The sequence below is a fragment of the Lolium perenne genome, unplaced genomic scaffold (genome assembly GCF_019359855.2).
Source record: "Lolium perenne isolate Kyuss_39 unplaced genomic scaffold, Kyuss_2.0 unplaced98, whole genome shotgun sequence".
Lineage (NCBI taxonomy): Eukaryota > Viridiplantae > Streptophyta > Magnoliopsida > Poales > Poaceae > Lolium > Lolium perenne.
The window spans coordinates 266,671-293,670 of NW_027249056.1; the positions used below are offsets into that span (position 1 = coordinate 266,671).

General features: G+C 41.3%; 1 protein-coding gene across 1 annotated transcript; it reads left to right on the forward strand.

Annotated features, from left to right (window-relative positions):
• Positions 1-24,688, forward strand: LOC139834939 (uncharacterized). The gene is made up of 2 exons (XM_071824866.1): positions 1-912; positions 24,539-24,688. Exons 1-2 carry the CDS (start codon positions 1-3, stop codon positions 24,686-24,688), a joined length of 1,062 nt encoding a protein of 353 aa, XP_071680967.1.
• The last annotated feature ends 2,312 nt before the right edge of the window (positions 24,689-27,000 follow it).

The window sequence follows — 27,000 nt, forward strand, 5'->3', positions numbered from 1 at the left end:
ATGGAGATTGCAAGTCCCTCGAGAGGGAACTTCTTCTTCTTGCCGGCATCAGACACGAGGGGCAGCGTGGCCATTTTTTGGGACGATTCGGCGGTGACCCTGTCCAATGCCTTCATCCTCACTTACTCCATTACGGTCTCAGTCAAGATCCAAGGAACGGGAACCGAGTTCCTTCTGTCCATCGTATACGGTCCCTCAACAGCGGATGACAAACCAGCGTTCCTCCAAGAAATGGTGAGCATCAAACCAATGACGGGCTCCCCTTGGCTGATCATGGGTGACTTCAACCTGATCTACGAAGCTCGAGACAAGAACAACCTCAACCTCGCTCGCCGGCTCATGGGACAATTCCGTGCTGCTATTGACGCCTCTGAGCTGATCGAGCTCCACTGTTCCAACAGACGCTTCTCCTGTTCCAATGAGCGGGTCGTTCCCACACTAGTATACCTAGATAGCATGTTCTACAATGTCGCTTGGGACGCCATCTTCTCGCCTTGCACGGTACAGGCCTTGTTGTCCTCACACTTCGATCATTGCCCGATGTTCATCACCAGCATTATCACGCCGCCGTGCAAGGCTCGGTTCCGCTTCGAGAACTTCTGGCCGCGTCACGCGGGCTTCTTCGACACCGTCAGGGAGGCGTGGGTTCCGGGCATGTCCTCCACCAATCCCCTAACAAGGCTCCGCGTCAAGCTTGGGCGCACCGCACAGGCACTATGCTCCTGGAGCAAAGAACTTTTTGGGAACGCCATGTTCCAACTCCATCTAGCCAACGAGATAATCCACCGCTTCGACGTTGTTCAAGATAATCGCGCCCTCAACCCGCTCGAGTTGGAGCTTTGGAAACTGCTGAAAGCTAGGGTGCTGGGCCTTGCCACCATCACCCTGACGTCAAACGTCCAGAATTACCTGGTTAAGGGAGGGCGAGGCCAACACCCGATTCTTCCATGGAAAGATGTGTTGGAGATATGCCCAAGAGGCAATAATAAAATGGTTATTATAATATCTTTGAGTTTATGATATTGTTTACATACCATGCTATAATTGTATTAACCGAAACATTGATACATGTGTGTTATGTGAACAACAAGGAGTCCCTAGTAAGCCTCTTGTATAACTAGCTTGTTGATTAATAGATGATCATCGTTTCATGATCATGAACATTGGATGTTATTAATAACAAGGTTATGTCATTATGTGAATGATATAATGGACACACCCAATTAAGCGTAGCATAAGATCACGTCATTAAGTTATTTGCTATAAGCTTTCGATACATAGTTACCTAGTCCTTATGACCATGAGATCATGTAAATCACTTATACCGGAAAGGTACTTTGATTACATCAAACGCCACTGCATAAATGGGTGGTTATAAAGGTGGGATTAAGTATCCGGAAAGTATGAGTTGAGGCATATGGATCAACAGTGGGATTTGTCCATCCCGATGATGGATAGATATACTCTGGGCCCTCTCGGTGGAATGTAGTCTAATGTCTTGCAAGTATATGAATAGGTTCATAAGAGACCACATACCACAGTACGAGTAAAGAGTACTTGTCAGGAGACGAGATTGAACAAGGTATAGAGTGATATCGATGATCAAATCTCGGACAAGTAAAATATCGCGTGACAAAGGGAATTGGTATCGTATGTGAATGGTTCATTCGATCACTGAAGTCATCGTTGAATATGTGGGAGCCATTATGGATCTCCAGATCCCGCTATTGGTTATTGGTCGGAGTGAGTACTCAACCATGTCCGCATAGTTCGCGAACCGTAGGGTGACACACTTAAGGTTTGATGTTGAAATGGTAGAACTTGAATATGGAATGGAGTTCGAATATTTGTTCGGAGTCCCGGATGAGATCCCGGACATCACGAGGAGTTCCGGAATGGTCCGGAGAATAAGATTCATATATAGGAAGTCATATTCCAAGTTTGGAAATGATCCGGTGCATTTATGGCAGGTTCTAGAAGGTTCTAGAAAAGTCCGGAAGAAATCACCATGGAAAGTAGAGTCCCGGAGGGACTCCACCTTGCATGGCCAGCCAACCCTAAAGGGGAGGAGTCCAAGGTGGACTCCCCAAGGGTGGCCGGCCAACCCCCCTCATGGAAGGGGGGAATCCCACCCCAAGTGGGATTCCCACCTTGGGTAGGTTTCCCTACACATGGAAGGTTTTTGGTTCGGGTCTTATTCGAAGACTTGTAGTCCAACACTTGGGGCTTCCACCTATATAATGAGGGGCATAGGAGAGGGGGCTTACCACCACAAGCCTATGGCTTGGCCGCACCACCCCTGCCCCCTTGAGGCCGGCGCCCATGGCACCCCCTCTCCCCAAACCCTAGCACCTCTCCTCCACTACTTCTCCCGCATATGCTTAGCGAAGCTCCACCGGAGATCTCCATCGACACCGCCACCACGTCGTCGTGCTGCCGGGATTCCGAGGAGGATCTACTACTTCCGCTGCCCGCTGGAACGGGGAGAAGGATGTCGTCTTCATCAACACCGAACGTGTGACCGAGTACGGAGGTGCTGCCCGATCGTGGCACCGTGATCAAGATCTTCTACGCGCTTTTGCAAGCGGCAAGTGATCGTCTACCGTAGCAATAAGAGCCTACTCTTATAGGCTTTGGAAATCTTCAAGGGTTAGTCTCGTTCATCCCCTCGTTGCTCCCATCTTCTAGATTGCATCTTGGCTTGGATTGCGTTCTCGCGGTAGGAAAATTTTTGTTTTCTATGCAACGAATCCCTACAGTGGTATCAGAGCCGTGTCTATGCAGAGATGTTTGCACGAGTAGAACACAATGGTTTGTGGGCGTTGATTCTCTTGTTATCTTTAGTTTGAGTACTTTGCATCTTCGTGGCATAGTGGGATGAAGCGGCTCGGACTAACTTTACATGACCGCGTTCATGAGACTTGTTCCTCGTTCGACATGCAACTTGTATTGCATAAGAGGCTTTGCGGGTGTCTGTCTCTCCTACTATAGTGAAGATTCAATTTACTCTTCTATTGACAACATTAGTATCAACGTTGTGGTTCATGTTCGTAGGTAGATTAGATCTCTCTCGAAAACCCTAAACCACGTAAAATATGCAAACCAAATTAGAGACGTCTAACTTGTTTTTGCAGGGTTTGGTGACGTGATATGGCCATAATGTGATGATGAATATGTATGAGATGATCATTATTGTATTGTGGCAACCGGCAGGAGCCTTATGGTTGTCTTTAAATTTCATGTTGAGTAGTATTTCAAAGTAGTTGTAATAGTTGCTACATGAGGTGAACAACCATGAAGACGGCGCCATGAACCTTGACGCTACGCCGACGATGATGGAGATCATGCCCGTTGATGATGGAGATCATGTCCGTGCTTTGGAGATGAAGATCAAAGGTGCAAAGACAAAAGGGCCATATCATATCACATATGAATTGCATGTGATGTTAATCCTTTATGCATCTTATTTTGCTTAGAACGCGTCGGTAGCATTATAAGATGATCCCTCACATTAATATCAAGATAATAAAGTGTTCTCCCCTCGTATGCACCGTTGTACAGTTCGTCGTTTCGAAGCATCTCGTGATGATCGGATGTGATAGACTCAACGTTCACATACAACGGGTGTAAGCCATGTTGCACACGCGGAATACTTGGGTTTGCTTGACGAGCCTAGCATGTACAGACATGGCCTCGGGACAACGGAAACCGAAAGGTTGAACACGAGTCATATGGATGATATGATCAACATGTTGATGTTCACCATTGAAGCTACATCATCTCACGTGATGATCGGTTTTGGTGTAGTGAATTTGGATCGTGTACCACTTAACAACTATGAGGGATGTTGTATTAAGTGGGAGTTCATTAGTAATTAGATTAAAACATGAACTAATTATCATAAACATAGTCTGAGTAGTATTTTGAATTAATTTTGTAGTATTGGCATCCGTTTTTCTACCATGCGCTAGTCTTGTTATTGAGATAGAAATACTGTTAAAATTTGACAAGAAACTTTACGGATTGGTACCGTATTGTTAAAGAATCAAGAATTGATTAAGTCCTATTGCAAACTTTTAGTAAACCTCACATTGTTGATTCAAAGAGCTATGGTTTCAATTAGTACCTAAAGTTATCTTGTCTCCGTGAAACTTGAAGTTCAAATCTGTTTGAAAAGTAAGGAGCTGAAAATTTAGTTTTCAGAAATAATCAAGGTATGAGATATATGTGATATCTAAGACCTTATTGCAAGATGATAGAATATAAATTTGGTGAGATTACATAAACTCATAAGTTTTATGGGAATGTATGAAGGTTGAAGACGCCAGGCGTCACAATCCTCCAACTATTGGGGCACTAATAATATTCGCATATCCATGAAGTTATCATCCTTAGTATGCACCATTGCTAAGACTCGTCGTATTGAAGCATCACGTGATGATCGGGTGTGATAGATTCTACGTGTGCATACAACGGGTGCAAGCCAGATTTGCACATGCGAATACTAAGGTTAAACTTTATGAGCCTAGCATGTACAAACATGGTCTCAGAAAGTTGTCATGAATTGATGGATAAAATTATGAGTGAAATTGTTCATCGTATTACAAAGTTACTAATAGTGAAATCTAGAACACTTGTCATATGATGATCAACTTCAAAATAAGAACCTCAAGGTTATTGGTATTAGACCAACAAACCTAGAAGTTATTGATGTTGAAGTGTTTTTCTGAATAATGAGGAAAACTAAAAGAGAAACTGCAAAAGATATTTTGGCAGAAAGAAAGAAAAGACTAGAAAGTCTAGCTCAGGTGTATATAAATGATATACATTTTATGGTTGTATTCCTAGTTAGGTCACACTATGAAATTCTTGGGTATTAGTACTATATTGGTTGGTATGAAGTGTCATACAAAACAACGCAATACAAGAATACAATGGCCTAAGTGACTGACAAGGAATATGATAGGAATGCACGTCTAGAACAAAATAAAGTGTTATTATGTTCGTCGTTGGCATTCTATCTAGCCCTTAGAATTTATAATAAAGAACTTAATAATTGTTATTTTGCTCTGGTCAAATGAAAACAATGAGTTGTTCAAATTATGACATTACTCCATGTATGATGGATAAGTTATTATAAATCTTAATGGTGAAACACACATACATAACACTGACGCTAAAATGCCATAAGGCAAATGATTTGAATTCCACTTATTTGTGGAACCGCCATTTAGGTCATATTAGAAAGGAACGCATGAAGGAACTCCATGCAAATGGATTTTTTGGAGTCATTTGATTTTTGAATCATTTGGCGCTTGCAAATCTTTTCTAAAGAGAATGATTAAAATACCGTTCATAGGCCAAGAGTTGAACGGGCAACAAACTTAGTGGAAAAATACATAATCATGTATATGGTTCACTGAGCATAGTTGTGTGCGGGAGATTCTTCTACTTCATGAAAACTTTCAACAATGAATTGAGTATATATATGTGGATATATTCGATAAGGAAGAAGTTTGAAACATTTGAATGGGTTCAAATAAATTTCAGCATGAAGTGAAAATCATCGTAATAGAAAAGTCAAATAACTATGATTGGATCATGGTGGAAATATTTGAATTATGAGTTTTAGCGAACATCTAAGAGAGTCATGAAATTGTTCTACAACTCACATTTCTTGGAGTATCATAATGATGATACAGTGTCCGAGAGATGTATCCAAACCGTGTTGGATCAATGATGAGATAAAATATTGATGCCATTATATTTTTTTGTGGATTATGCTTTAGTGACTACCGCTTTTACACTTAATAGAGCATCATCATGATCCATTGAAATGACACCATACGAGTTATGGCATGGGTATGAATCCTAATAGTCTTTTCTTAAATTTTGGTATGCATAGCATAAGTAAATAAGTTTACAACCAAAATCGGATGAATGTCTTTGTTGGTTATCCCAGAGAATTGATTGGGAATTCTTCTCACTACGAGACAAAGACAAAAAGTGTTTGTCAATGTTTCTTATTTCCGAGAAATTGTTTCTAGTGAAGTATTTGAGTGGGAGGACAATATAATTTGATAAGGTTTATGAAACTGAGCATAATGATCAGAGTAGCGCAGCATCGGAATTGGTTTCGGAAGCGGCCACGACGATCATGGCTCCCATGACTACAAAGTGTTTTAGCCATGGAGATCGAAGTGCATATTGAACCTTGTAGGTATGGTTTACTTTGTGATCAAATAAATGATTTGTGGACAAAGGATTGAATTTGAACAATGATAAACCAACTACAAACAAAGAAGTTATGATGGGCCCTAACTCCGTTAAAATGGCTATACGCCATGAAATCCAAGATAGATGAATACTTTTTGAAAGTAAATGGATCTATAAAATTGATGGACTTGGATGAAATATCCTTGAAGAAGCTTGACTTGTCGAAACGTTGTTTACGACAAAGTTCAAAGAGTTGACTACGATAAGATTAGATCTTCCGTAGCAATGCTTATAGTCTATGTGGATTATTCTAGTAATCACTACATATTTCTTTTATGAGATATGTTAGTAGGATGGCAAAATACATTACTTATCAGAAGTGTGTATTAAAGGTGTATACAAGATACAACCAATTGATTTGCTAGTCCGTAAAATACTAGATAGGTATACGAACTTCAATTGGATGAAGTGAGTATCACGGAGTTGGAATCTTCACCAGATGAAATAGTCAAAGAGTTTTTGATTTCGTCAGAGACGATGAAGAGACTTGCATTTGCAAGAAATTAAGTGGGAGCGCTGAGACATATTTATAATACTTATGTAGATGACATATAGTTGGTTATAAATAATGTAATTATATACTTGATTAAAAGGTTTCATTGAGAAATTAACTTCAATGAAAGGATATAGACAGAAACAAATTTTGTGTCAAGATCTATAAAGATAGATTAAAACACATAATATGTTTAAGTCAAAGTACATAGAATAGATATTGAAATAGTTCAATATAGAAAATATTCTTGTCATGTTAAGTTTTAACAAGACTTGAGTGTATCTGACACTCAATGAGTAAAAACACATGAGTGATTATAGATCACGAATAATATGTACACAATCAGATGTCATGTGCTATAAAGTTTTATAAGCATATACCAGAATGATTCATATGATGATCATTGGACGACAGTAATAGTATCCTTGAGTACTTTAGAAGAAACCAAGGATATATATATAGTTTTGTATGGGAAATGACAAACAAATCGCTGTAAGATGTTGCACCGATATTTGTTTTGTCACATATGAAAATAAAATTTCAATCTCAAATTTGACTAAGTGTTGTTTAAAAAGTAGCACAATGAGTTAGAAGTTGTCTATGTTAGAAGAGTTCTAAATATTGTGACGGATTCTACAAACGAAGGCAGAGTATGTCATTGTTTTGACAATGACAGAGGATGTTAAGTCAAGAAGTTCATTGAGAACTTGGTGTAGTTCTGATAGTGTCCGAACTTTGAAGCTATATTGTGTGTGACAATATTAGTGACATATTTCAGACCGCAGAATTAAGGTTCCACCAGAAGACCAAACATATTTAATGCCGGCTCATTAGGAAATGAGTGATGCGTTGAGACGCAAATGAATTGCAAAATACATACGTTTCTGAGCGTGTCAGATCCGTTGACTAAAACCTCTCCCGTGAGCAAAACATGATAAAGCACCAGAAGGCCAAGGTGTTATATCTTTACAAATGTAAACTAGATTATTGACTCTAGTGCAAGTGGGAGACTGTTGGAGATATGCCCAAGAGGCAATAATAAAATGGTTATTATAATATCTTTGAGTTTATGATATTGTTTACATACCATGCTATAATTGTATTAACCGAACCATTGATACATGTGTGTTATGTGAACAACAAGGAGTCCCTAGTAAGCCTCTTGTATAACTAGCTTGTTGATTAATAGATGATCATCGTTTCATGATCATGAACATTGGATGTTATTAATAACAAGGTTATGTCATTATGTGAATGATATAATGGACACACCCAATTAAGCGTAGCATAAGATCACGTCATTAAGTTATTTGCTATAAGCTTTCGATACATAGTTACCTAGTCCTTATGACCATGAGATCATGTAAATCACTTATACCGGAAAGGTACTTTGATTACATCAAACACCACTGCATAAATGGGTGGTTATAAAGGTGGGATTAAGTATCCGGAAAGTATGAGTTGAGGCATATGGATCAACAGTGGGATTTGTCCATCCTGATGACGGATAGATATACTCTGGGCCCTCTCGGTGGAATGTAGTCTAATGTCTTGCAAGCATATGAATAAGTTCATAAGAGACCACATACCACGGTACGAGTAAAGAGTACTTGTCAGGAGACGAGATTGAACAAGGTATAGAGTGATACCGATGATCAAATCTCGGACAAGTAAAATATCGCGTGACAAAGGGAATTGGTATCGTATGTGAATGGTTCATTCGATCACTGAAGTCATCGTTGAATATGTGGGAGCCATTATGGATCTCCAGATCCCGCTATTGGTTATTGGTCGGAGTGAGTACTCAACCATGTCCGCATAGTTCGCGAACCGTAGGGTGACACACTTAAGGTTTGATGTTGAAATGGTAGAACTTGAATATGGAATGGAGTTCGAATATTTGTTCGGAGTCCCGGATGAGATCCCGGACATCACGAGGAGTTCCGGAATGGTCCGGAGAATAAGATTCATATATAGGAAGTCATATTCCAAGTTTGGAAATGATCCGGTGCATTTATGGCAGGTTCTAGAAGGTTCTAGAAAAGTCCGGAAGAAATCACCATGGAAAGTAGAGTCCCGGAGGGACTCTGATGCGTGTGGTTGGCACGTCCGTTGGGAACCCCAAGAGGAAGGTGTGATGCGCACAGCGGCAAGTTTCCCTCAGTAAGAAACCAAGGTTTAATCGGACCAGTAGGAGTCAAGAAGCACGTTGAAGGTTGATGGCGGCGAGATGTAGTGCGGCGCAACACCAGTGATTCCGGCGCCAACGTGGAACCTGCACAACACAACCAAAGTACTTTGCCCCAACGAAACAGTGAGGTTGTCAATCTCACCGGCTTGCTGTAACAAAGAGTTAACCGTATTGTGTGGAAGATGATTGTTTGCGAAAACAAGTAGAGCAGATTGCGATGAGATTGTATTTCAAGAAAGAGGTGGACCGGGGTCCACAGTTCACTAGAGGTGTCTCTCCCATAAGACGAACAGCATGTTGGGTGAACAAATTACAGTTGGGCAATTGACAAATAAAGAGAGCATGACCATGCACATACATATCATGATGAGTATAGTGAGATTTAATTGGGCATTACGACAAAGTACATAGACCGTCATCCAACTGCATCTATGCCTAAAAAGTCCACCTTCAGGTTATCATCCGAACCCCCTCTAGTATTAAGTTGCTAACAACAGATAATTGCATTAAGTATTGCGCGTAATGTAACTAGTGACTACATCCTTGAACATAGCACTAATGTTTTATCCCTAGTGGCAACAGCACATCCATAACCTTAGAGGTTCTTGTCACCCCTCCTGATTCACGGAGACATGAACCCACTATCGAGCATAAATACTCCCTCTTGGAGTTACTAGCATCAACTTGGCCAGAGCATCTACTAATAACGGAGAGCATGCAAGATCATAAACAACACATAGACATAGCTTTGATAATCAACATAACAAGTATTCTCTATTCATCGGATCCCAACAAACGCAACATATAGAATTACAGATAGATGATCTTGATCATGTTAGGCAGCTCACAAGATCCGACAATGATAGCACAATGAGGAGAAGACAACCATCTAGCTACTGCTATGGACCCATAGTCCAGGGGTGAACTACTCACACATCACACCGGAGGCGACCATGGCGGCGTAGAGTCCTCCGGGAGATGATTCCCCTCTCGTGGTGCCGGGAGGCGATTTCTCTGGATCCCCGAGATGGGATCGGCGGCGGCGGCGTCTGGAAGGTTTTCCGTATCGTGGTTCTCGGTACTGGGGGTTTCGTCACGGAGACTTTTTATAGGCGGAAGGGCAGGTCAAGAGGCGGCACGGGGGCCCCACACCACAGGGCCGCGCGGCCAAGGGGGGGGCCGCGCCGCCCTATAGTGTGGCCCCTCCGTGGCCCCTCTTCGTCTCTCCTTCGGACTTCTGGAAGCTTCGTGGAAAAATAGGCCCCTGGGCTTTGATTTCGTCCAATTCCGAGAATATTTCCTTACTAGGATTTCTGAAACCAAAAACAGCAGAAAACAGCAACTGGCACTTCGGCATCTTGTTAATAGGTTAGTTCCAGAAAATGCACGAATATGACATAAAGTGTGCATAAAACATGTAGATAACATCAATAATGTGGCATGGAACATAAGAAATTATCGATACGTCGGAGACGTATCAGCATCCCCAAGCTTAGTTCTGCTCGTCCAGCAGGTAAAACGATAACACTGAGATAATTTACGGAGTGACATGCCATCATAATCTTGATCATACTATTTGTAAAGCATATGTAGTGAATGCAGCGATCAAAACAATGTATATGACATGAGTAAACAAGTGAATCATATAGCAAAGACTTTTCATGAATAGCACTTCAAGACAAGCATCAATAAGTCTTGCATAAGAGTTAACTCATAAAGCAATAATTCAAAGTAGAGATATTGAAGCAACACAAAAGAAGATTAAGTTTCAGCGGTTGCTTTCAACTTGTAACATGTATATCTCATGGATATTGTCAACATAGAGTAATATAATAAGTGCAATAAGCAAGTATGTAGGAATCAATGCACAGTTCACACAAGTGTTTGCTTCTTGAGGTGGAGAGAGATAGGTGAACTGACTCAACATTGAAAGTAAAAGAATGGTCCTCCATAGAGGAAAAGCATCGATTGCTATATCTGTGCTAGAGCTTTGATTTTGAAAACATGAAACAATTTTGTCAACGGTAGTAATAAAGCATATGCATCATGTAAATTATATCTTATAAGTTGCAAGCCTCATGCATAGCGTACTAATAGTGCCCGCACCTTGTCCTAATTAGCTTGGACTACCGGATCATCACAATGCATTGTTTTTACCAAGTGTCACAAAGGGGTACCTCTATGCCGCCTGTACAAAGGTCTAAGGAGAAAGCTCGCATTGGATTTCTCGCTATTGATTATTCTTCGACTTAGACATCCATACCGGGACAACATAGACAACAGATAATGGACTCCTCTTTTATGCATAAGCATATAACAACAATTAATAATTTTCTCATTTGAGATTTGAGGATTGTTGTCCAAAACTGAAACTTCCACCATGGAACATGGCTTCGGTTAGCGGCCCAATGTTCTTCTCTAACATATGCATGCTTAACCCTATGGTGGTAGATCTCTCTTACTTCAGACAAGACGAACATGCATAGCAACTCACATGAAATTCAACAATGAATAGTTGATGGCGTCCCCAGTAAACATGGTTATCGCACAACAAGCAACTTAATAAGAGATAAAGTGCATAATGACATATTCAATACCACAATAGTTTTTAAGCTATTTGTCCCATGAGCTATATATTGCAAAGGTGAATGATGGAATTTTAAAGGTAGCACTCAAGCAATTTACTTTGGAATGGCGGAAAAATACCATGTAGTATAGGTAGGTATGGTGGACACAAATGGCATAGTGGTTGGCTCAAGTATTTTGGATGCATGAGAAGTATTCCCTCTCGATACAAGGTTTAGGCTAGCAAGGCTTATTTGAAACAAACACAAGGATGAACCGGTGCAGCAAAACTCACATAAAAGACATATTGAAAACATTATAAGACTCTACACCGTCTTCCTTGTTGTTCAAACTCAATACTAGAAATTATCTAGACCTTAGAGAAACCAAATATGCAAACCAAATTTTAGCATGCTCTATGTATTTCTTCATTAATGGGTGCAAAGCATATGATGCAAGAGCTTAATCATGAGCACAACAATTGCCAAGTATCACATTACCCAAGACATTTATAGCAATTACTACATGTATCATTTTCCAATTCCAACCATATAACAATTTAACGAAGGAGAAACTTCGCCATGAATACTATGAGTAGAAACCAAGGACATACTTGTCCATATGCTACAGCGGAGCGTGTCTCTCTCCCATAAAGTGAATGCTAGGATCCATTTTATTCAAACAAAACAAAAACAAAAACAAACCGACGCTCCAAGAAAAAGCACATAAGATGTGATGGAATAAAAATATAGTTTCAGGGGAGGAACCTGATAATGTTGTCGATGAAGAAGGGGATGCCTTGGGCATCCCCAAGCTTAGACGCTTGAGTCTTCTTGATATATGCAGGGGTGAACCACCGGGTGCATCCCCAAGCTTAGAGCTTTCACTCTCCTTGATCATGTTGCATCATACTCCTCTCTTGACCCTTGAAAACATCCTCCACACCAAACTTGAAACAACTCATTAGAGGGTTAGTGCACATTATAAATTGACATATTCAGAGGTGACACAATCATTCTTAACACTTCTGGACATTGCATAATGCTACTGGACATTAATGGATCAAAGAAATTCATCCAACATAGCGAAAGAGGCAATGCGAAATAAAAGGCAGAATCTGTCAAAACAGAACAGTTCGTATTGACGAATTTTAAAATGGCACCAGACTTGCTCAAATGAAAATGCTCAAATTGAATGAAAGTTGCGTACATATCTGAGGATCGTGCACGTAAATTGGCATAATTTTCTGAGCTACCTACAGGGAGGTGGACCCAGATTCGTGACAGCAAAGAAATCTGGAACTGTGCAGTAATCCAAATCTAGTACTTACTTTTCTATCAACGGCTTAACTTGGCACAACAAAACACAAAACTAAGATAAGGAGAGGTTGCTACAGTAGTAAACAACTTCCAAGACACAAAATAAAAACAAAGTACTGTAGGTAAAAACATGGGTTGTCTCCCATAAGCGCTTTTCTTTAACGCCTTTCAGCTAGGCGCAGAAAGTGTGTATCAAGTATTATCAAGAGACGAAGTGTCAACATCATAATTTGTTCTCATAATAGAATCAAAAGGTACCTTCATTCTCTTTCTAGGGAAGTGTTCCATACCTTTCTTGAGAGGAAATTGATATTTTATATTACCTTCCTTCATATCAATGATAGCACCAACAGTTCGAAGAAAAGGTCTTCCCAATATAATGGGACAAGATGCATTGCATTCAATATCCAAGATAACAAAATCAACGGGGATAAGGTTATTATTAACGGTAATGCGAACATTATCAACTTTCCCCAAAGGTTTCTTTGTAGAATGATCAGCAAGATTAACATCCAAATAACAATTTTTCAGCGGTGGCAAGTCAAGCATATTATAAATTTTCTTAGGCATAACAGAAATACTTGCACCAAGATCACATAAAGCATTACAATCAAAATCTTTAATTTTCATCTTAATGATGGGCTCCCAACCATCCTCTAGCTTTTTAGGAATAGAGGCTTCACGCTCTAGTTTCTCTTCTCTAGCTTTTACGAGAGCATTTGTAATATGATGCGTGAAAGCCAAATTTATAGCACTAGCATTAGGACTTTTAGCAAGTTTTTGCAAGAACTTTATAACTTCAGAGATGTGGAAATCATCAAAATTCAAACCATTATAATCTAAAGCAATGGGATCATCATCCCCAATGTTGGAAAAAATTTCAGCAGCTTTATCACGAGGCGGTTTAGCAATTTTAGCAGCTTTCAGTGCAGTTTTCGCGCTTTTGCATTAAGTGGAAACATTGCTAACACCAATTCTTTTATTAGTATGAGTAGGAGGTGCAGCAACATGTGTAGCATTAGCATTACTAGTGGTGGTAATAGTCCAAACTTTAGCTATATTCTTTTCTTTAGCTAGTTTTTCATTTTCTTCTCTATCCCACCTAGCACGCAGTTCAGCCATTAATCTTATATTCTCATTAATTCTAACTTGAATGGCATTTGCTGTAGTAGTAATTTTATTATGATGATTCTCATTAGGCAAAACTTTTGATTTCAAAAGATCAACATCAGCAGCAAGACTATCGACTTTAGAAGCAAGTATATCAATTTTCCCAAAGCTTTTCTTCAACAGATTTGTTAAAAGCAGTTTGTGTACTAATAAATTCTTTAAGCATGGCTTCAAGTCCAGGGGTGAACTCCTATTATTGTTGTAAGAATTCCCATAAGAATTACCATAGCCGTTGCCATTATTATAAGGATATGGCCTATAGTTGTTACTAGAATTATTAGGTAAGCATTGTTGTTGAAATTATTATTTTTAATGAAGTTTACATCAACATGTTCTTCTTGTGCAACCAATGAAGCTAATGGAACATTATTAGGATCAATATTAGTCCTATCATTCACAAGCATAGACATAATAGCATTAATCTTATCACTCAAGGAAGAGGTTTCTTCGACAGAATTTACCTTCTTACCTTGTGGAGCTCTTTCCGTGTGCCATTCAGAGTAATTGATCATCATATTATCAAGAAGCTTTGTTGCTTCACCAAGAGTGATGGACATAAAGGTACCTCCAGCAGCTGAATCCAATAAATTCCGTGAAGAAAAATTTAGTCCTGCATAGAAGGTTTGGATGATCATCCAAGTAGTCGATCCATGGGTTGGGCAATTTTTAACCAGAGATTTCATTCTTTCCCAAGCTTGAGCAACATGTTCAGTATCTAATTGTTTAAAATTCATTATGCTACTCCTCAAAGATATAATTTTAGCAGGGGGATAATATCTACCAATAAAAGCATCCTTGCATTTAGTCCATGAATCAATACTATTCTTAGGCAGAGATAGCAACCAATCTTTAGCTCTTCCTCTTAATGAGAAAGGGAACAATTTTAATTTTATAATGTCACCATCTACATCCTTATACTTTTGCATTTCACATAATTCAACAAAATTATTGAGATGTGCAGCAGCATCATCAGAACTAACACGAGAAAAATTGCTCTCGCATAACAAGATTCGATAAGGTGGTTTAATTTCAAAGAATTCTGCTGTAGTAGCAGGTGGAGCAATAGGTGTGCATAAGAAATCATTATTATTTGTGGTTGTGAAGTCACACAACTTAGTATTTTCAGCGTTGGCCATTTTAACAACAGTAAATAAAGCAAACTAGATAAAGTAAATGCAAGTAAACTAATTTTTTTGTGTTTTTGATATAGCAAACAAGATAGCAAACAAAGTAAAACTAGCAACTAATTTTTTTGTATTTTGATTTAGTGCAGCAAACAAAGTAGTAAATAAAACTAAGCAAGACAAAAACAAAGTAAAGAGATTGAGAAGTGGAGACTCCCCTTGCAGCGTGTCTTGATCTCCCCGGCAACGGCGCCAGAAATTTGCTTGATGCGTGTGGTTGGCACGTCCGTTGGGAACCCCAAGAGGAAGGTGTGATGCGCACAGCGGCAAGTTTCCCTCAGTAAGAAACCAAGGTTTAATCGGACCAGTAGGAGTCAAGAAGCACGTTGAAGGTTGATGGCGGCGAGATGTAGTGCGGCACAACACCAGTGATTCCGGCGCCAACGTGGAACCTGCACAACACAACCAAAGTACTTTGCCCCAACGAAACAGTGAGGTTGTCAATCTCACCGGCTTGCTGTAACAAAGAGTTAACCGTATTGTGTGGAAGATGATTGTTTGCAGAAAATAGTAGAACAGTATTGCAGTAGATTGTATTTCAGTAAAGAGAATTGGACCGGGGTCCAAAGTTCACTAGAGGTGTCTCTCCCATAAGACGAACAGCATGTTGGGTGAACAAATTACAGTTGGGCAATTGACAAATAAAGAGAGCATGACCATGCACATACATATCATGATGAGTATAGTGAGATTTAATTGGGCATTACGACAAAGTACATAGACCGTCATCCAACTGCATCTATGCCTAAAAAGTCCACCTTCAGGTTATCATCCGAACCCCCTCCAGTATTAAGTTGCTAACAACAGACAATTGCATTAAGTATTGCGCGTAATGTAACTAGTGACTACATCCTTGAACATAGCACTAATGTTTTATCCCTAGTGGCAACAGCACATCCATAACCTTAGAGGTTCTTGTCACCCCTCCAGATTCACGGAGACATGAACCCACTATCGAGCATAAATACTCCCTCTTGGAGTTACTAGCATCAACTTGGCCAGAGCATCTACTAATAACGGAGAGCATGCAAGATCATAAACAACACATAGACATAGCTTTGATAATCAACATAACAAGTATTCTCTATTCATCGGATCCCAACAAACGCAACATATAGAATTACAGATAGATGATCTTGATCATGTTAGGCAGCTCACAAGATCCGACAATGATAGCACAATGGGGAGAAGACAACCATCTAGCTACTGCTATGGACCCATAGTCCAGGGGTAGACTACTCACACATCACACCGGAGGCGACCATGGCGGCGTAGAGTCCTCCGGGAGATGATTCCCCTCGCCGGCAGGGTGCCGGAGGCGATCTCCTGGATCCCCCGAGATGGGATCGGCGGCGGCGGCGTCTCTGGAAGGTTTTCCGTATCGTGGTTCTCGTGACTGGGGTTTCGTCACGGAGACTTTTATAGGGCGGAAGGGCAGGTCAAGAGGCGGCACGGGGCCCCACACCACAGGGCCGCGCGGCCAAGGGGGCCGCGCCGCCCTATAGTGTGGCCCCTCCGTGGCCTCTTAATCTCCTTCCCTCGGACTTGGAAGCTTCGTGGAAAAATAGGCCCCTGGGCTTTGATTTCGTCCAATTCCGAGAATATTTCCTTACTAGGATTTCTGAAACCAAAAACAGCAGAAAACAGCAACTGGCACTTCGGCATCTTATTAATAGGTTAGTTCCAGAAAATGCACGAATATGACATAAAGTGTGCATAAAACATGTAGATAACATCAATAATGTGGCATGGAACATAAGAAATTATCGATACGTCGGAGACGTATCAGACTCCACCTTCCATGGCCAGCCAACCCTAAAGGGGAGGAGTCCAAGGTGGACTCCCCAAGGGTGGCCGGCCAACCCCCCTCATGGAAGGGGGGAATCCCACCCCAAGTGGGATTCCCACCTTGGGTAGGTTTCCCTACACATGGAAGGTTTTTGGTTCGGGTCTTATTCGAAGACTTGTAGTCCAACACTTGGGGCTTCCACCTATATAATGAGGGGCATAGGAGAGGGGGCTTACCACCACAAGCCTATGGCTTGGCCGCACCACCCCTGCCCCCTTGAGGCCGGCGCCCATGGCACCCCCTCTCCCCAAACCCTAGCACCTCTCCTCCACTACTTCTCCCGCATATGCTTAGCGAAGCTCCACCGGAGATCTCCATCGACACCGCCACCACGTCGTCGTGCTGCCGGGATTCCGAGGAGGATCTACTACTTCCGCTGCCCGCTGGAACGGGGAGAAGGATGTCGTCTTCATCAACACCGAACGTGTGACCGGGTACGGAGGTGCTGCCCGATCGTGGCACCGTGATCAAGATCTTCTACGCGCTTTTGCAAGCGGCAAGTGATCGTCTACCGCAGCAATAAGAGCCTACTCTTATAGGCTTTGGAAATCTTCAAGGGTTAGTCTCGTTCATCCCCTCGTTGCTCCCATCTTCTAGATTGCATCTTGGCTTGGATTGCGTTCTCGCGGTAGGAAATTTTTTGTTTTCTATGCAACGAATCCCTACAGTGGTATCAGAGCCGTGTCTATGCAGAGATGGTTGCACGAGTAGAACACAATGGTTTGTGGGCGTTGATTCTCTTGTTATCTTTAGTTTGAGTACTTTGCATCTTCGTGGCATAGTGGGATGAAGCGGCTCGGACTAACTTTACATGACCGCGTTCATGAGACTTGTTCCTCGTTCGACATGCAACTTGTATTGCATAAGAGGCTTTGCGGGTGTCTGTCTCTCCTACTATAGTGAAGATTCAATTTACTCTTCTATTGACAACATTAGTATCAACGTTGTGGTTCATGTTCGTAGGTAGATTAGATCTCTCTCGAAAACCCTAAACCACGTAAAATATGCAAACCAAATTAGAGACGTCTAACTTGTTTTTGCAGGGTTTGGTGACGTGATATGGCCATAATGTGATGATGAATATGTATGAGATGATCATTATTGTATTGTGGCAACCGGCAGGAGCCTTATGGTTGTCTTTAAATTTCATGTTGAGTAGTATTTCAAAGTAGTTGTAATAGTTGCTACATGAGGTGAACAACCATGAAGACGGCGCCATGAACCTTGACGCTACGCCGACGATGATGGAGATCATGCCCGTTGATGATGGAGATCATGTCCGTGCTTTGGAGATGAAGATCAAAGGTGCAAAGACAAAAGGGCCATATCATATCACATATGAATTGCATGTGATGTTAATCCTTTATGCATCTTATTTTGCTTAGAACGCGTCGGTAGCATTATAAGATGATCCCTCACATTAATATCAAGATACTAAAGTGTTCTCCCCTCGTATGCACCGTTGTACAGTTCGTCGTTTCGAAGCATCTCGTGATGATCGGATGTGATAGACTCAACGTTCACATACAACGGGTGTAAGCCATGTTGCACACGCGGAATACTTGGGTTTGCTTGACGAGCCTAGCATGTACAGACATGGCCTCGGGACAACGGAAACCGAAAGGTTGAACACGAGTCATATGGATGATATGATCAACATGTTGATGTTCACCATTGAAGCTACATCATCTCACGTGATGATCGGTTTTGGTGTAGTGAATTTGGATCGTGTACCACTTAACAACTATGAGGGATGTTGTATTAAGTGGGAGTTCATTAGTAATTAGATTAAAACATGAACTAATTATCATAAACATAGTCTGAGTAGTATTTTGAATTAATTTTGTAGTATTGGCATCCGTTTTTCTACCATGCGCTAGCCTTGTTATTGAGATAGAAATACTGTTAAAATCTGACAAGAAACTTTACGGATTGGTACCGTATTGTTAAAGAATCAGGAATTGATTAAGTCCTATTGCAAACTTTTAGTAAACCTCACATTGTTGATTCAAAGAGCTATGGTTTCAATTAGTACCTAAAGTTATCTTGTCTCCGTGAAACTTGAAGTTCAAATCTGTTTGAAAAGTAAGGAGCTGAAATTTTAGATTTCAGAAATAATCAAGGTATGAGATATATGTGATATCTAAGACCTTATTGCAAGATGATAGAATATAAATTTGGTGAGACTACATAAACTCATAAGTTTTATGGGAATGTATGAAGGTTGAAGACGCCAGGCGTCACAATCCTCCAACTATTGGGGCACTAATAATATTCGCATATCCATGAAGTTATCATCCTTAGTATGCACCGTTGCTAAGACTCGTCGTATTGAAGCATCACGTGATGATCGGGTGTGATAGATTCTACGTGTGCATACAACGGGTGCAAGCCAGATTTGCACATGCGAATACTAAGGTTAAACTTTATGAGCCTAGCATGTACAAACATGGTCTCAGAAAGTTGTCATGAATTGATGGATAAAATTATGAGTGAAATTGTTCATCGTATTACAAAGTTACTAATAGTGAAATCTAGAACACTTGTCATATGATGATCAACTTCAAAATAAGAACCTCAAGGTTATTGGTATTAGACCAACAAACCTAGAAGTTATTGATGTTGAAGTGTTTTTCTGAATAATGAGGAAACCTAAAAGAGAAACTGCAAAAGATATTTTGGCAGAAAGAAAGAAAAGACTAGAAAGTCTAGCTCAGGTGTATATAAATGATATACATGTTATGGTTGTATTCCTAGTTAGGTCACACTATGAAATTCTTGGGTATTAGTACTATATTGGTTGGTATGAAGTGTCATACAAAACAACGCAATACAAGAATACAATGGCCTAAGTGACTGACAAGGAATATGATAGGAATGCACGTCTAGAACAAAATAAAGTGTTATTATGTTCGTCGTTGGCATTCTATCTAGCCCTTAGAATTTATAATAAAGAACTTAATAATTGTTATTTTGCTCTGGTCAAATGAAAACAATGAGTTGTTCAAATTATGACATTACTCCATGTATGATGGATAAGTTATTATAAATCTTAATGGTGAAACACACATACATAACACTGACGCTAAAATGCCATAAGGCAAATGATTTGAATTCCACTTACTTGTGGAACCACCATTTAGGTCATATTAGAAAGGAACGCATGAAGGAACTCCATGCAAATGGATTTTTTGGAGTCATTTGATTTTTGAATCATTTGGCGCTTGCAAATCTTTTCTAAAGAGAATGATTAAAATACCGTTCATAGGCCAAGAGTTGAACGGGCAACAAACTTAGTGGAAAAATACATAATCATGTATATGGTTCACTGAGCATAGTTGTGTGTGGAAGATTCTTCTACTTCATGAAAACTTTCAACAATGAATTCAGTATATATATGTGGATATATTCGATAAGGAAGAAGTTTGAAACATTTGAATGGGTTCAAATAAATTTCAGCATGAAGTGAAAATCATCGTAATAGAAAAGTCAAATATCTATGATTGGATCATGGTGGAAATATTTGAATTACGAGTTTTAGCGAACATCTAAGAGAGTCATGAAATTGTTCTACAACTCACATTTCTTGGAGTATCATAATGATGATACAGTGTCCGAGAGATGTATCCAAACCGTGTTGGATCAATGATGAGATAAAATATTGATGCCATTATATTTTTTTGTGGATTATGCTTTAGTGACTACCCCTTTTACACTTAATAGAGCATCATCATGATCCATTCAAATGACACCATACGAGTTATGGCATGGGTATGAATCCTAATAGTATTTTCTTAAATTTTGGTATGCATAGCATAAGTAAATAAGTTTACAACCAAAATCGGATGAATGTCTTTGTTGGTTATCCTAGAGAATTGATTGGGAATTCTTCTCACTACGAGACAAAGACAAAAAGTGTTTGTCAATGTTTCTTATTTCCGAGAAATTGTTTCTAGTGAAGTATTTGAGTGGGAGGACAATATAATTTGATAAGGTTTATGAAACTGAGCATAATGATCAGAGTAGCGCAGCATCGGAATTGGTTTCGGAAGCGGCCACGACGATCATGGCTCCCATGACTACAAAGTGTTTTAGCCATGGAGATCGAAGTGCATATTGAACCTTGTAGGTATGGTTTACTTTGTGATCAAATAAATGATTTGTGGACAAAGGATTGAATTTGAACAATGATAAACCAACTACAAACAAAGAAGTTATGATGGGCCCTGACTCCGTTAAAATGGCTATACGCCATGAAATCCAAGATAGATGAATACTTTTTGAAAGTAAATGGATCTATAAAATTGATGGACTTGGATGAAATATCCTTGAAGAAGCTTGACTTGTCAAAAAGTTGTTTACGACAAAGTTCAAAGAGTTGACTACGATAAGATTAGATCTTCCGTAGCAATGCTTATAGTCTATGTGGATTATTCTAGTAATCACTACATATTTCTTTTATGAGATATGTTAGTAGGATGGCAAAATACATTACTTATCAGAAGTGTGTATTAAAGGTGTATACAAGATACAACCAATTGATTTGCTAGTCCGTAAAATACTAGATAGGTATACGAACTTCAATTGGATGAAGTGAGTATCACGGAGTTGGAATCTTCACCAGATGAAATAGTCAAAGAGTTTTTGATTTCGTCAGAGACGATGAAGAGACTTGCATTTGCAAGAAATTAAGTGGGAGCGCTGAGACATATTTATAATACTTATGTAGATGACATATAGTTAGTTATAAATAATGTAATTATATACTTGATTAAAAGGTTTCATTGAGAAATTAACTTCAATGAAAGGATATAGACAGAAACAAATTTTGTGTCAAGATCTATAAAGATAGATTAAAACACATAATATGTTTAAGTCAAAGTACATAGAATAGATATTGAAATAGTTCAATATAGAAAATATTCTTGTCATGTTAAGTTTTAACAAGACTTGAGTGTATCTGACACTCAATGAGTAAAAACACATGAGTGATTATAGATCACGAATAATATGTACACAATCAGATGTCATGTGCTATAAAGTGTTATAAGCATATACCAGAATGATTCATATGATGATCATTGGACGACAGTAATACTATCCTTGAGTACTTTAGAAGAAACCAAGGATATATATATAGTTTTGTATGGGAAATGACAAACAAATCGCTGTAAGATAATGCACCGATATTTGTTTTGTCACATATGAAAATAAAATTTCAATCTCAAATTTGACTAAGTGTTGTTTACAAAGTAGCACAATGAGTTAGAAGTTGTCTATGTAAGAAGAGTTCTAAATATTGTGACGGATTCTACAAACGAAGGCAGAGTATGTCATTGTTTTGACAATGACAGAGGATGTTAAGTCAAGAAGTTCATTGAGAACTTGGTGTAGTTCCGATAGTGTCCGAACTTTGAAGCTATATTGTGTGTGACAATATTAGTGACATATTTCAGACCGCGGAATTAAGGTTCCACCAGAAGACCAAACATATTTAATGCCGACTCATTAGGAAATGAGTGATGCGTTGAGACGCAAATGAATTGCAAAATACATACGTTTCTGAGCGTGTCAGATCCGTTGACTAAAACCTCTCCCGTGAGCAAAACATGATAAAGCACCAGAAGGCCAAGGTGTTATATCTTTACAAATGTAAACTAGATTATTGACTCTAGTGCAAGTGGGAGACTGTTGGAGATATGCCCAAGAGGCAATAATAAAATGGTTATTATAATATCTTTGAGTTTATGATATTGTTTACATACCATGCTATAATTGTATTAACCGAAACATTGATACATGTGTGTTATGTGAACAACAAGGAGTCCCTAGTAAGCCTCTTGTATAACTAGCTTGTTGATTAATAGATGATCATCGTTTCATGATCATGAACATTGGATGTTATTAATAACAAGGTTATGTCATTATGTGAATGATATAATGGACACACCCAATTAAGCGTAGCATAAGATCACGTCATTAAGTTATTTGCTATAAGCTTTCGATACATATTTACCTAGTCCTTATGACCATGAGATCATGTAAATCACTTATACCGGAAAGGTACTTTGATTACATCAAACGCCACTGCGTAAATGGGTGGTTATAAAGGTGGGATTAAGTATCCGGAAAGTATGAGTTGAGGCATATGGATCAACAGTGGGATTTGTCCATCCCGATGACGGATAGATATACTCTGGGCCCTCTTGGTGGAATGTCATCTAATGTCTTGCAAGCATATGAATAAGTTCATAAGAGACCACATACCACGGTACGAGTAAAGAGTACTTGTTAGGAGACGAGATTGAACAAGGTATAGAGTGATACCGATGATCAAATCTCGGACAAGTAAAATATCGCGTGACAAAGGGAATTGGTATCGTATGTGAATGGTTCATTCGATCACTGAAGTCATCGTTGAATATGTGGGAGCCATTATGGATCTCCAGATCCCGCTATTGGTTATTGGTCGGAGTGAGTACTCAACCATGTCCGCATATTTCGCGAACCGTAGGGTGACACACTTAAGGTTTGATGTTGAAATGGTAGAACTTGAATATGGAATGGAGTTCGAATATTTGTTCGGAGTCCCGGATGAGATCCCGGACATCACGAGGAGTTCCGAAATGGTCCGAAGAATAAGATTCATATATAGGAAGTCATATTCCAAGTTTGGAAATGATCCGGTGCATTTATGGTAGGTTCTAGAAGGTTCTAGAAAAGTCCGGAAGAAATCACCATGGAAAGTAGAGTCCCGGAGGGACTCCACCTTGCATGGCCAGCCAACCCTAAAGGGGAGGAGTCCAAGGTGGACTCCCCAAGGGTGGCCGGCCAACCCCCCTCATGGAAGAGGGGAATCCCACCCCAAGTGGGATTCCCACCTTGGGTAGGTTTCCCTACACATGGAAGGTTTTTGGTTCGGGTCTTATTCGAAGACTTGTAGTCCAACACTTGGGTCTTCCACCTATATAATGAGGGGCATAGGAGAGGGGGTTTACCACCACAAGCCTATGGCTTGGCCGCACCACCCCTGCCCCCTTGAGGCCGGCACCCATGGCACCCCCTCTCCCCAAACCCTAGTACCTCTCCTCCACTACTTCTCCCGCATATGCTTAGCGAAGCTCCGCCGGAGATCTCCATCGACACCGCCACCACGCCGTCGTGCTGCCGGGATTCCGAGGAGGATCTACTACTTCCGCTGCCCGCTGGAACGGGGAGAAGGACGTCGTCTTCATCAACACCGAATGTGTGACCGAGTACGGAGGTGCTGCCCGATCGTGGCACCGTGATCAAGATCTTCTACGCGCTTTTGCAAGTGGCAAGTGATCGTCTACCGCAGCAATAAGAGCCTACTCTTATAGGCTTTGGAAATCTTCAAGGGTTAGTCTCGTTCATCCCCTCGTTGCTCCCATCTTCTAGATTGCATCTTGGCTTGGATTGCGTTCTCGCGGTAGGAACTTTTTTGTTTTCTATGCAACGAATCCCTACAAGATGAACTTCAGGCGATGCAAGAATTTCGTGCATGCGCTAACGACGGAACGCGGCATCCTCACCTCCCACGATGACAAAGAAGCATCTATTCACCGCCACTTCTCCAGGGTTTTCAGCACCACCGAGCCACCGTCCCTTCCCTTCAACTAGGCCGCCATGGACTTACCAAGGTTGTCTACTGGTGGCTTGGACAACCCTTTCACCTCCAAAGAAATTTGGGAGGCGATCAAGGACTCGCCGGTGGAGAAAGCGCCGGGGCCTGACGGCTTCACGGACATTTTTTATCACGGATGCTGGGGCATAATCAAGCATGAAATCGTGGAGGCCTTCCACCACGTCTTCCACCTGGCCGGCGGGGATTCCGCCGCGCTCAACCACACTTTCATCTTTCTACTGCCGAAGAAGGATGGAGACTCGACGATCAACGACTACCGCCCAATCAGTTTGATACATTCCGTCGCAAAACTCTTTTCAAAGGTGCTGGCTCAGCATCTAACGACGGTCATCGGAAGCTGGATCTCGCCGGCGCAAAGTGCGTTCCTGAAGACGCACACGATCCACGACAACTTCCTCTACGTCAGAAATCTGGCCTACTCACTCCATCGAAAGAAGAAAACGGCCCTTCTTATCGAATTGGACTCCGCGAGGGCGTTCGACTCGGTGTCATGGGAATACCTCCGGGATCTGATGCAACACTTAGGTTTTTCCTCACGCTAGAGGGTTTGGATCTCCCTACTACTATCTTTGACCACGTCTGATGTCTCCCTTAACGGCGCCACCGGACCACCCATTAGACACCAGCGTGGTCTCCAGCATGGGGACCCTCTATCCCCACTCCTTTTTATCATCGCCACCAACCCTCTCCAGAAGCTCTTCCAAATTGCAACTGACTTGGGTCTCCTATCCCCCCACCCGGTGCACGAGGCAAAATTCAGAATTAGCCTTTACGCAGATGATGTAGTTTTCTTTCTAAATCCCATAGCTGAGGAGATAGATGTGGCCCTACGCATCCTTCGCTGCTTCGGTCATTCGACGGGGCTGCAGATAAACATAGCCAAATGCTTCGTCACTCCGATTCGTTGCGACAACTTGGACATGGACGCGGTGTTCGCTTCCTTCGCGGGCAAGCAAGTGAACTTTCCCATCCGCTATTTAGAACTTCCTCTGTGCCTGGGCAGGATTCACCATGTTCATCTGCAGCACATCATGGATCGGGCAAGATCTCAACTTGCTTCATGGAAAGGAAGATGGATAAACGCGGGCGGGCGCAAGGCTCTTGTCTCTTCGGTGCTCAGTACCCAACCTATTTTTGCGCTGAAAGTACTCAAAATCCCGTCAAGCTTTCTAAAAGAGTTTGGCATACTAAGACGCAATTTCATATGGGACATCGAGGATAACACGATAGTGGGAGGGAAGTGCAAGGTTAGTTGGAAGAAGATCTACTCACCGCTGAAGTATGGAGGGCTTGGGCTCCCCAACCTTCCCCTCTTCGTCTGCGCTCTCCGTCTTCATTGGCTCTGGTTGGAGTGGAGCGACGAGCCTCGGCCATGGGTTGGCTCGACCACGCCTTGCGATGTGGGGGACCGGGTCCTTTTCCACACAGCAACTAGGGTTTCAATTGGCGACGACAAACGGGCACTCTTCTGGCGGTCTTCCTTGATTGGAAAGGCTCCCCTAGATCAGCTGTTCCCAGGGCTCTACGTTGTCTCACGTCGGAAAAACAAGAATGTCGCCGCCGCCATGCACAACAACAGTTGGGTCCACGACCTTGGCAGGAATTTCCCTCCGTAACTCCTCCACGATTTCATCAGGCTGTGGAGGATGGTCCAGGCGACGATGCTACGGCAGGATACACCAGACGCCATCACTTGGAAGCTATCCAAGGGTGGTTCCTATACCGCCTACAAGATTCACTTTTAGGGTCAGATTGGATGGGAGGCTCCTATAATCGTCTGGCAACAATGGGCGCCGGCCAAGTGCAAACTCTTCCTTTGGTTGCTGCTCCATGACCGTCTTTGGTGCGCCGACCGTCTACAACGACGAAAGTGGCCAAATGAGTGCTTCTGCCCGCTCTGTGTGAGGAACCTGGAAACCTACAGGCACCACCTCTTCTTCGAGTGTCCTTTCGCCAAACAGATCTAGGGAGGCGTGGCGACATGGACGAACTGTGGCCCCTTGGTTCCAGCAGTTTGGGCAAATGAGAAGAACACCTCAACAGTTTGGCATCAGATCATGGTGAAGGCGCAGCCACGGCACAGAAAAGGAACAAAATACCTCTTCACCCTTGTCTGTTGGGGCATCTGGAAGGAACGAAATTCTCGCATCTTCAAGGACAAGCTTTCGCCAAAGACGGCCATCATTGCATGCATACAGGTATGATGCTAGGGAGTGGGCCTTTGCCAGTGCCAAAGCTCTCAGAGAACTCATGTTTGATCCTCCTTGAAAGCCTTGCACTTGTAAAG